The 13,047-nt window shown below is 36.6% G+C and overlaps 1 protein-coding gene across 3 annotated transcripts in view; it reads right to left on the bottom strand.

Annotated features, from left to right (window-relative positions):
• The window catches only part of CBLB (Cbl proto-oncogene B), a 229,127-nt gene that overhangs the window by 29,550 nt on the left and 186,530 nt on the right, over nt 1-13,047 (bottom strand). For 2 of the 3 annotated variants that reach the window (XM_036745975.1, XM_036745976.1), the window contains exon 14: nt 6,369-6,515. In XM_036745975.1, the coding sequence (XP_036601870.1) occupies nt 6,369-6,515 (147 nt within the window). The remainder of the gene's footprint in view (nt 1-6,368; nt 6,516-13,047) is intronic. The other variant, XM_036745974.1, reaches the window with a different exon arrangement.

The raw sequence follows: 13,047 nt of genomic DNA, 5'->3' as shown, positions 1-13,047 counted from the left end.
GAATTTTAAGAGTTAGTGTTACTCCTTAACTGAAAGTAAGGATTGCAATGACGGTGGAACAGACAATAATAATTATCAGCAAATCATACAACCCGCTAGAAACCTTCTATATTTTTTTAGCATGAAAAAAAAAATAGAGAGACAATTTGTATACTAAAACAATTTAACAGGTTAATAGCTTCATTCTTGATTGATAGGAGGAAAAAAAAAGAAGCCTGGCATCCTGTAGGAGGATAATAAATGCTTATTGATTATCACATACATTTTGGTGGGTTTTTTCCTTACAATGTAAACTTTTTTTCAAAATACAAACTAGTTTCCATCATAAATTCAAAGTATCAAATAATATTAGTCCTAGAGCTAGCAAATGAGATGACACAAAGATATAGAAAGGACTAAGTATATTACACAAGGGATTCAATTCAATAAATATTTATTAAGTGCCTACTATACGCTAGGCTATGCTAGGTGCTGGGAATAAAAAAAGCCAACATGATAACAATCCAATCTCTGTTCTCAAGGTGTTTAGAAAGTGCTAGGAAGAAACAGTATTTGCACTGATAAGTACAATCAAAGTAAAGGGCTGAGACCTCATTTATAGTGCATTTTTTAAAAATTTTTTTAAATCTTTTTTTATTTATTTAATATTTGAGTTTTCAGCATTGATTTTCACAAGAGTTTGAATTACAAATTTTCTCCCAATTTCTACCCTCCCCCACTCCAAGATGGCATATATTCTGATTGCCCCATTCCCCAGTCAGCGCTCCCTTCTGTCACCCCACTGCCCCCCATCCCCTTTTCCCTTACTTTCTGGTAGGGCAAGATAGATTTCTATGCCTGGATTTCCATTGCCTGGATATCTTATTTCCCAGTTGCATGCTAAAACTTTTTTTTTGAACATCTGCTTTTAAAATCCTTTTTGAGCTCTTCCACGGCCTGAGGCCAGATCATGTTTTTCTTGGAAGCTTTTGTTGTAGGCTCTTTGACTTTGTTGATTTCTTCTCTTCTTTGTCACCGAAGAAGGATTCCAAAGTCTGAGACTGAATCTGGGTGCGTTTTCACTGCCTGGCCATGTTCCCAGCCAACTTACTTGACCTCTGAGTTTTTCAGCGGGGTATGACTGCTTATAGACTAAAGAGTTCCATGTTCCAAGCTTGGGGGGAATGTGCCAGCTCTGCCACACCAGCACTCCTCCTTCCCCAAGAACCCCCAACTCGGACTGGACTTAGATCTTCAGCAGGCTCTTCACTCCTGCTCTGATCCACCACTTAATTCCTCCCACCAGGTGGGCCTGGGGCCAGAAGGAACTGCAGCTGTACTTCTGTAGCTGCCCCACCTCCGCTGCCCCTGGGTGAACTGCAAACTCTATCCCTGTCCCCAGCAGCTTTTCCCACTAACCTACTCTGTTGTCTTTGGCGTTTGTGGGTTGAGAAGTCTGGTGACTGCTGCAGCTCACTCATTCAGGGCTCTAGGGCATGCTCTGCCTGACTCCTGGTCTGGTTGGTCCACGCCAACCACGCTGGGCTCTGCTCCGCTCCCAGCTACGTGCGGGATAGACCTTACCCAGAGACTATCCAGGCTGTCCTGGGCTAGAGCCCTGCTTCCCTCTGCTATTTTCTGGCTTCTGCAGTTCTAGAATTGGTTCAGAGCCATTTTTTATAGTTTTTGGAGGGACTTGACGGGGAGCTAACACTAGTCCCTGCTTTCCAGCCGCCATCTTGGCTCTGCCCGAGTTAGTCTGTTTTTTTGAGGTGTCATTTTCTTCAGTATTTTTTTTGGGTCTCCTTTAGCAAGTCATTGACTTGTTTTTCATGGTTTTCTTGCATCATTCTCATTTCTCTTCCCAATTTTTCTTCTACTTCTCTAACTTGGTTTTGCAAATCCTTTGAGCTCTTCCATGGCCTGAGACCAGTTCATGTTTTTCTTGGAGGCTTTTGATGTAGGCTCTTTGACTTTGTTGACTTCTTCTGGTTGTATGCTTTGATATTCTTTGTCACCAAAGAAAGATTCCAAAGTCTGAGTCTGAATCTGAGTCCGTTTTTGCTGCCTCGTCATGTTCCCAGGCAACTACTTGACTCTTGAGTTTTTCGTTGGGGTATGACTGCTTGTAGAGTGGAGAGTACTTTGCCCCAAGCTTGAGGGGCTGCACTGTTCTTTTCAGAGCTATTTCTGCACAGCAAGCTCTACCACACCAGCGCTCCTCCTCCCCCAAGAACCACCAACCAGAATTGCGGCCCAGATCTAAGCAGGCTCTGCACTCCTGTTCTGATCCGCCACTTAATTCCTCCCACCAGGTGGGCCTGGGGCTGGAAGCAACTGCAGCTGTAGTCCTCAGAGCTGCACCACCTCCGCTGCCCCTGGGGTGGTGGCCGAACCGTGAACTCTTTTCACTCTGTCCCCGCAGTTTTTCCTACTAACCTTCTCTGTTGTCTTTGGTGTTTGTAGGTTGAGAAGTCTGGTAACTGCCACAACTCACTAAATCAGGGCACTAGGGCCAGTTCAGCCCGGTTCCTGGTCTGGTTGGTCCAGGTGCGGCCCATGCTGGGCTCTGCTCTGCTCCGTTCCCAGCTCTACGTGATAGACCTTACCCAGTGACCATCCAGGCTGTCCTGGGTTGGAGCCCTGCTTCCCTCTGCTATTTGTGGGTTCTGCAGTTCTAAAATTTGAGCCATTTTTAATAGGTGTTTGGACGGTCATGGGGAAGAGCTTTAGGCAAGTCCCTCCTTTTCAGCCACCATCTTGGCTCCAACTGAGAGCTCATTTGTAGGTTTTGGCTGGACCATGAAGAGAGGTAGGGATTCTAAGGCAAAGGCGAAGAAAAAGAAGGTATCAAGCACCAGGGACGACCTGTTTAAAGGCTTGGAGGTGGGGGATGAACTGTTGTACAGAGAGAATGTCAAGTAGGCCAGTTTGACTATATGTAGGGCACATGAGGTGGAATGATGGGAAATAAATGTGGAAAGAATGGTTGGAGTCAGGGCTTCAAATATCAAAGAGAACTTATATTTTATGCTATAGGCAATGGGGAGCAGCTAAGCTTCTTCAGCAGGTGAATGAGCTTCTCAGCTCTGTGGAAGATAGAAGGTTGAGGGGGGAGGACTCAGGCAGACCAGCTAGAAGGCTATCACAGTACTTCAGGAGAGAGCATTTGGTGTGAGGACAAAGAAGCGGATAAATAGGAGTGATCCTGTAGAGGCAAACTGACAAGATTGGGCAAATGACTGGAGATGGCGGCAGAAAAAATATCAAGGTTTGGGCTGTGCTTGAGAGACTGAGGTTCAAGTAATGTAAAATTTGTCGAAGGCTACATAGGTAATAGGTAGCAGAGTTAAAATGTTAATGTAGGTTTCCAAGATCCAATTCAAATGCTCTTTTCCATTAAACCAGACTACTCAGGAGCTATTCAAAAAATAAAATTCTTAACTTTTAAAATTTATAAGCAGGTCTTCAAGAAAGAATCAGTTAGACTTTTTCAAAAATGTCAGGGTCTCCTAATAAGGTCAGATCCTATGTTTACTCTTCTATTGCATAAGTTAATAGCAACAAGGACAAATATCAGAATACAAATAGTAAAAACAGGGTAAGGTGCTGAAAGCACCTTATGAAAGTGAGGAATGATGAATAAACAATTTTTAATATTCTGTCTCCAGGTTCAATATTATTTTTTTCTTTTCATAAGGTACTAGTTATAGGTATGTATATAGGTTCAATCATTTTGTAATAAATGTGATTAGCAGAGGTGGGCCCCAATGAAAATAACTATATTTAAAAGCACTTATTCCAAATAATATTTGATATGAGAATTTCATAAGTGTCTCTTGAACAAATAAACTTGGAAAAGGATCTGTATGGACCTTGCATATCATAGCCTATTACAGTGTGGCTTTAGTCAATGTGAGGTACTGATAACACATTTTAAGGGGGCTCTAAATAATTTCTAGACAGTACTGTTGAAATGTATGTACAACACTACCTGCTAACCTTTATGAATATTACATACTTATATCAATGCCTCCTGCCCTTCTGTTAGAAATGAGGAACAATGAATTCAATGTGGATTGTTACTTTTACAAAATCTACAGATGATATCACAAATTCTCTTTAAGGCAAACTCACCTGATTCTTGGAACAAACATGAACTAAAATATATTCAAAAAAAGATGGAAATTTCAATAATTAGAACAAAATGTTTTCTCTGGCAAAAATGTATTCAGTTGACTCTGACGGTTCATTCTCTTTAATTTAAAATAAACTATCTCTTACCTCCTAATCAATCACTTGGACAAATGACTTAGCCTTCCTGGTCCTCAGCTTCCCCATTTGTTAAAAAAAGAAAAAGTGGGTGGGAGTAGAGGGGGGAGGGGCTGGACTAGAAGACTTCTTTGATCCCTTCCAGCTCACAGGATACCAAGGGGAAAAGAATTCTGACATGAGGGTGTGTGTTTTATGTATATAGAAAAAGCCTTCCTTCCCCAATTTTAAAGTGTAAAGTGATCAACGGATATTTATAACAACTAAACTCTGGCAGAAGCACATTATTATTCAGTCCGTTGATAAATGTTTGTTAAGCATCTACAATGTACCAGGCACTGAGTAAATGCTGGGAATACAAAAAGGGCCAAAAGACACAGTCCCTGCCCTCCAGGGGTAGGGGTTCACAATATTTTCTTTAATGCCTAATAGTACAAAAATTATAATAATGGTCATACAATTTAAATTAATACTTAGGATCTATAAAACTTAGCGATAAAGAGTTAAAGAAAACTTACTCTCATTTAATGTATAAAAATAGACCATCATTTCCAGCTGTGGAAGTGAGAATCCTAGGATCACAGATTTAAAGCTGGAAGGATCCCAGGATCATCTGGTACAACCTTTTCAGTTAATAGATGAGGAAACTGAGGTCAGGAGAGGTGAAGTGATTTACCCAGCATTCTCCTTTTCTAGCCACAAGGAATTGCCAAAGGGAAAAAAAAAGGAAGAGAGTGCCCGAATGTACCACAAACTTTGAAGAGCCAAAGAAATGTACATTAGTAACAATCCAACTCATTTTGAGACTCACTTTTGACTTTTTAAAAAAAATTACAGAATTTTTTCTTCTTCACAAAGCCACTAAATGCTTTGTCAATAAAGGTTCTAAACAAAACAAATTAGCATCACAGACTCCATCACAGACACAGTTCTATCTCTGCAACAGAATGCTTTGGGCCACCATTCTGTCGATAACTATTTAAAAATACCCCCAAGTCCCCAAGACAAGGGCTTGCTCCTCTTGAAGCCCCCTTCGTTTTCTTCTCTTAGTCTATAAAAGTGGTAATAAAACTTTGTACAACTTGAGAATGAAGTTACACTCTGCTCTGGCTAACTGTTTTACATTCATTTGATTAGGGTTTAAAAGTAAATGGCAGACTGCTGAGAAGTGTCAGGGAGGCAAATAAAGTGTCCATAAGAGAAAATAAATAAACAAAACCTGATTTTTATGCACACAGGCAGATAAAACTAGATGAAATTGATGACTACAATTAGGTTGAGGCTTATTTGTGAATTCACTTTTTGAATTCACTTTCTTCTTCCAACATGAAGATACTAAATCTCAGTGAATCCTTATCTAAACTCTTCATATTCTCAATGACTTTTGAACTCTAAAGCTAGCTGCCACTCCAAAAGCTAAGGATAACATAATTTCAGTAGGAATAAAGAAAAAAAAATTGAATCATAATGTCAGTATCTGATCGCTGCAAGCCTGATGAAATCTTAGCTAATGCAAACCATAGGGATGTAGGGATGCAGGGATAGTGATCCAGTATTGTGAACAGCAAAGGGAGATACTTTTTAGGTGATTTAGTTTCATTTATTCAAAATCTGAATAGAGGCAGCTATGTTCATAAGTGAAAAGACATGAATATAAAAATTCTTCAATATATAATAAGGATAATGTTAAGGCACATTTGCATAATGACTTTCTTTATACCATTTCAAAGTTTCTATAGATACTCATTCTTCTTCTGGAGGAAGGTATGCAGAACAAATCTCAAGCACTGAAATAGTTTACTGAAATTGCATGTATTCTACATGAGCAGAATCATATTAAAGTATGAGCTATTTTTTTTTTCGTGGAACAAAAATGTTCCATTACACCCACCAGTTAACTAATTTAGTGTAATGGCTTCCTGATTAATGAGAAGTTCGTATCTTTTAGTTCATTCTGGAATAGGGGCAGAAAATAGGAAGCATAAGGGAGGATACAAATTAGCCCAAGAATTCAACTGTTTCTAATTAAATGTAAACGATTAAACCACATAAAATCAGGAACAAAAGAAACAATGTCTATGAGGATGTAAGGTGATAAATGTTGCATATATTCTTACCGTACAGGAGGCTTTATGCTATGACAATGAGGTGGTTGTGAGCTCAGGGATACAGGATGGGATGAAGGAATCTTGTAGTCATCATCCTCTTCCTCTACGTTTTCTTTTACTTTTTCTGACAGACTATTTGTTAAAGGAATAGGACACCTATTAAAAACAAAAATTCTAGTCTAGAATTTGCTTGACTTTTCGGTATAGTCAAGTTTGATGTGATATATGCAAATCACAGACTACTCTGTCAGTCATTCATCTTTCAATTACAGGATAACATCAGAGGACCTGCTTCTTAAAATTAATATAAATGAATCAGATTTTTCGTTCTTTTGGCCAAGATTCAATAGAGGGGGAAAAAAAGCATCTTTATGTTGATAATTTTAAATGAAAAAAAAAAGAAGAACTAGGTGCTATCAAATCAAACAAAAAAAATCTTGCTGTTATCAGAAAAGATGCATAAATTTTCCAAAGCAACTTCAATAAAATATTCAGTAACAAGGTAATCTTTTAACTTGAAATGGATAAATAAAATAACAAAATCTGGCAAATTTTCAACTTGATTTTTTAAAGAAGTCTTCAGGAAAGAGGCAATGTCTCAGGATAATTGGTACTTTCCATAGTTATGGAATGGTCAGTTCAGTTTAAGGATATCTTATTTTCTTTTCTATAAATTTATAATTATGAAGTAATTTTTTTAAGTTAAGCATGAAACATGAACTGAAACCATTTAGAGGATCAGAGAAAGGGAGAACTTTACAGGAGGTCCACATTTCCATTATCTGATAAAGTATAACAGACAATTATTTAAATCTTCAATTTACTTGGCTAAAAGAAATGAATAAAAATTAATAAAATAACTGAAACATAACCAGAATAAAAGATGATCAAGTCAAACATAGGAAAATAAGCTTAAAATGAACAATATGTATTTCTACTTTTATATTCTAGAATGTCTGCAATTTTCAACCACCTTCTGTAGAGGGAGCAAGAGGTCTTCTCTAAATATAGCAGTTTATAGACTGAAATAACTTCCCCTCCCCTTTGATTTCATGTTAATAAGTAATGAAAAGTTAAACAAAATTATTGGGCTATAGAATAGAGACAGATCCTGTACTTAAGAGTATTTTGAGCTAGAAGGGGCCTCAGAGATGATCTAATCTAACATCCTTCCTCTTACAGATATCTTTCTAAAGAAGGGATTTGAAAATTTTTGGAGGACTAGATCCATATACTTTAATTCATAAAGTTAAGGTCCACATAGCTAAAAATTCTGATAAGATCTGTAAAGGAATATTCTTAGTATCCCTTGAAGATTTTTAATAACAGTTTTTAAAAACTGGCTGTAAACTCTTAGAAAATGTCTACACTGATAAATGACAGAAAATTCAAGTTTGCAACCAAAAACATAGTTGGAGAATTTAATGAACTCCATAATGGCATATGGGCACCTATTAGAAGTTTGGTTTCTTAGTAACAATAGGTGAGCAAATGCTCAACTGAGTAAAAACACCTGGAAAAGAAGGCAAGAATGAGAGGAGGATATATAGAAATACTGTTTCTATATATGGAATGTTACCATATAGGCACTTTTACCTAGCTGACCCCTAAACCACAACAATGGGATCCAGTAACTTAGCTTATATGATACTGCTTTCTTTCGGGCTGGGAAGCACTCTGCCCTTTATAGCATCAGTGGAGAATATAATCTTAGCCTAATCTTGTAGTCACATTGAATTACTATATAAATACTTCAGAGTTTATAAAAAGACAAACCACTTTTCAACCAAATACACACTTCTGACATCATATATTGCTCTTCAGTAAGAATTCTCTTTCGATAAGGGAGAATATCAATTCAGATATCTAAGGTCTGAAACCAGATGAATGTGTGAATTTTCCTTTCAGTTGCAGCACAAATGAACAGATAAAGTATCTTTGAAGGAAATGACCACTGATCCCCTACTCATCAAATTCAAAAGCTTTTTCTCAATTATCACTCAACTTAAACTCTTTGCTCTACTTTGTTACTGACCCAGATCCCCCTTTTATGTTCTTTACTCCCTGGATTCCAGAAGATTGTGTTTTCTGGTTCTCTTTTCACCTCTTTGCCTTTCATATTTCTGTCTTCTTTCCCTCTTAATTCCCTCTCTGCCCTATCCCCCCTTATCTAGGTTCTGTTCTTGGCTGGCTAGTCATTTTTCTCTGTACGTCCTCTATCTTAGCAATGTTATTTACTCCCACAACTTAACCCACCTTCCCATCTATGAAGATGATTATTAAATCAATTCATATATCCAATCATTATCTTCCTCCTGAGTTTCAGATCACACTTATAATTCTTTTTAGGATATTTCCATCTGGATGTCTTTCCTGGTTTGCCTCAAGCTCAACATATTCAAAACAAATCATTTTCCCTACAAATTTTGTTTTCTCTCTTGACTTTCCTATTTTGTGTTATTGGCATTAACACTCTTGCCAGGTTCCCTCTTGTTCTTACACATCTAGTCACTAAGTCCAACTCTTTCTATCTCTGTTATGTCTCTGGTATCTTCCACTTGCTCTAGACACACTGCTGCAGCCCTCATTCAGTATTTTGATACCTCAAATCTACTGCAACAGGTCTCCCCTGCTCCAATGTCTCTTTCTCTAACCCCAAGTCACCCTACACACTGATGAATCCTACTGCCCTATTGTTTCTACCCATCATTTACAAGGTATGTCAAATACTACCTATAATCATGAAGCCTTGCCTGAATTGGTAATGACTCAGATTTCACACAGCCAGGTACTTGCAGCTATCTCTCCCTACACGGTTATTGTATAATGTGCCCCTCTCCCCCACCAAATGTCAGATCTCTCTAATATTCCAGAAGCTCTGTATAGGAATGGGTTATATTTTATTTAAACTCTGAACCTTTCCCATACGTCTATATATAGTAAATTGCTTCTACCTCCATTGTAACTAACAATACTATTCTAGACATATTAGGTATTTGATGAATGTTTGGTAAATGAATGAAAGAATCAAAAGTAAAGTTCACCTTTCACTTTATAGGATGATAAGATTCTAAAATACATCATTTCAAAGTAATTCCAGGGAAACTACATTCATAAGTTAAAGATGATAGTTCTTCAAATGTCATTTGTAAAATATAACAGAAAAAGTTGAGACTCTCAGTCATAGATATTTAATGAGGATTATGCTAACCAGATTTATTTTTTCTTATAGTAACATATTTCAAATGTGAACTTGTCATAGGGACATAATATAGACATATTTAAGATATTACTTAGAAGATTAAATAATTTTAATATGGCATAGTATGTTTGATAATGTCAATGTAGGAATTCTGACTTAATAGACTATATTAATAAAGAATATTTCTCATTCAACATACAAATAATTCTTAAAAAATAAATCTCATGGGGCCAGGAGGAGGTTAGTTTATGCAATAAAATGAATGAACCAGGATTGACACCAATTTTTCAAGAGCTATGAATCATAACACTTTTACATTCACTATCAAAACAGCTTCAAATTGTTATAAATGATGGCTTTTATTTTCTAAAAATTTCACACAGAAACACCTTTTTTCTCTCTCTCAAATCACTTCATACCTGACACACAATTTGAGTCTTAAATATAACTTGTGGCAAAAGAAATAATTAAATTTAGAATTATTAATGTGTTTACTTATTTTTAGTAGTGGATAAATGTTAATTTTTTTCCATAGGCCAATTTTCAACCACTGATTTTGTCTTATTAAAAGCTGCTGGGTCAGCAGGTTAGCAAAGTAGAATTAATGACATTTGGCTGGTTCCCAGTTAAAGTTGGCCAAGAACCCATCCTGCAATTTTAAGCCATTATTTGATATTCTTTTCACTGTCTTCAAGCATTTACTAACTGTTTAAAGGATACACGGCATTGTGAAAAACATCAATGGAGACTGTGTGTTAAGATACAAACTTAAGAAGTGCCCTTCCAACTACGTTCTGACTGGGTATGAACCACAAATGAGAAAGAATAAATTTGTACCTTTTACACCCAAACACATGCACAAAAACCAGGCAGACTTCAGGGAAAAAACAGATTTTTTTTTCTTTTCATATTATGACTTTACTCAAAAAATTCTTACATTTAATAAGTTTCATCCTCAAACTTAGCTACTGAATATTATATCTTCCTAATGTTGGGCTACATAAACTTTGGCTGGTGCCTTCTTCAGCTTACACTTGATTTAACCTCTATAATGTCCTCTAAACATCATCTCTGCTCCAGCTTGCCAAACAGTATTTCTTCCTCTCATTCAAGCAACTCCTAAATAAAACTATCCTTTTTCAAAAACTATTCCAGATTAGGAAAAAGAAGTGATCTTTTTCACTCAGGTGAACTCTGTCTAAATGTGGGATTCCCATGAGCATACACACCACTACTTTACCTAAATCTTTATTAAATCTTTACCTGATGGAAATATTTAATGATGTATTGCCAGAAGTTATCCTATATTCATTCTCTCATTGTATGTATGTTTCATATTAGAGTTGGCTATATCTCTGTTACATACCATGTAAGAGCCTTATTTTCCTAATTACAAGAGCCCTTAACATCACTAGTCTCAAAGGATGAAATACTTAATGAATTTTTCACAACTCACAAAAGCAGAAAATAATTCACATTTATTAGTAGTTTATGGCTTACAAAACACTTCCCTCACCAACGCTCTGTAGAGTAGAGAAGTATTATTATCCCTATTTTAAAGAAGAAAAAACTGAGGTGAAATTACTAGTAATTTTAAGAGCTTAGATTCAATCCTAGGGGACTCTGATTACAACCTTTGTTCTTTCTACTACGCCATGTTAAAAGGGGGTTGAAGAAAAAAAAGAGGAGGGGTTTGAAGGTAGAGGACGCTGACCATTTATCACTTAAAGGCTATATTATTCCAAGCAAATTTCACTTATCATTTATAGATGTCTCTCCTCAGATGTTCATTTCAGAGGTAATTTTTATTAGTGGAATGGAATCTTCAGGATTCCCCAGATTTCAGCTATCCTCATACTTCAGATTTTTTTTTTTTTTTTTTACGATATAGGATACCAATTTCAAAAAAGAAATCAAAGAACTCAGAAGCATAAAACCTGTAAGTTTGAAGGATCCTAGTCCAAATGCCTTACTTTATGGGTGAATAAACTGAGGTCCAGAGGGAGTAAGTAATTAGCTTAATAACACAATTGCCAGTTAGATAAGAATAAGGTTCAAAATCCAGGTGCTCTAATGACCAGTTTGGCATATTTTCTACTACAAGAATCCTCATTCCAGAAAGCAGATAAAGTGGACTAGACCTATGTATGAGAGGATAGTTGGGATTGTACCACATTTTCTTCCAAAAATATCAAGTTGAGATTAAGAGAAAAGGAGGGGAAAGAGTGGAGAAGGGGAGAAAGTTCTATGGTTCCAAGAAAGTCAGATATATGTTACTAACATATGGTTAAAAAAACTATTGGGGGGAAAAACCTCTCTACTTCATATTGAAGTTGCCAAAGATAGGCCTCAAGGAAGAATAATATCACACTTTCTAACACTATTTGGCCTAAAATGATAGGGACCAGACACCGAGAAATTTATCCTCCTCCTATGGAAGATACAATTTTCAATAACTGTTGAGCAAACTCTCTGGAACAGCTCACCACAAAACACTGCTGAATTTACCTATCTGGTGCCTAAATAGTAAAGCAATGATACCAGTGTTCAGTTCGCTGATTTCACAGTGAATGTGTAATTCCATAGGGACATGGGAACAGAAATATGAACATTTTCACTTTCAACAAAATATAGATGCTACACTTTGACATCTCATTCACAGCCTTTTCCTTAGTCTTACAGGTTTCCCTATGATAGGAAAAAGAACAATTCATGTTGAGAGGAAGGTAAAGATTCAGTTCTTCACATGTAGGTAGAAGAACTGGACTGTGAATTATTATACCATAATGGCTGTGATTTGATTTGTGGAAAATAATTTAAAGTGATAATTCCATTCCACTAGTAAATATAATACAATTTTCTTTTTCTATTTTACTTTACTATTTATCTAATTTGTTTCACAGAAAGGAAGTGTATGGAATATATATTAGTAAAAATATTTCTCAGGCTGTTCCTACGTTCTTTGTTCTATTTAGGAAGGATTAAAATAACTTGGATAATGAAAGAGATGAGGTACATAATCAAGTTGGTGGGTGAAACAAAGCTGGGAATAGCCAACATAGTGTATGACAGAATCAGAGTTCAAAAAGATTACAGCAGACAAGAAAGAGGAGCCTAACCATATCCAGAAACTAAGATAACAGAAACAGGGTCCAGACTAAAATGGATGACTGTCTCCATGTATTGGGCCTTAACTGACCAAATCTGAAGTATTGGGGAAAACTACAGTACCGTGGAAGGCAATGGTTATGGTAAAGAGACTGGAAATCAGAACACAAGGACTAGCTAAAGGAACTGGAGATAATTATCTTAAAGAAGAGAAGATGTACAAGGATTTGTCTTCCAGGGCTTGAAGGGCTGTAATGTACAAGAAAGATGAGAATGTGTTTTACTTGGTCCTTGAGAGCAGAACTGGAAACAAAGGGTAGAACAGATATCAATCTAATATAAGGAAAATTTTACTGACAATTAGAAGTACCCAAAATG

Source organism: Trichosurus vulpecula, chromosome 2, assembly GCF_011100635.1.
Source record: "Trichosurus vulpecula isolate mTriVul1 chromosome 2, mTriVul1.pri, whole genome shotgun sequence".
Classification (NCBI taxonomy): domain Eukaryota; kingdom Metazoa; phylum Chordata; class Mammalia; order Diprotodontia; family Phalangeridae; genus Trichosurus; species Trichosurus vulpecula.
This window is presented reverse-complemented; position numbering and strand designations above follow the sequence as displayed.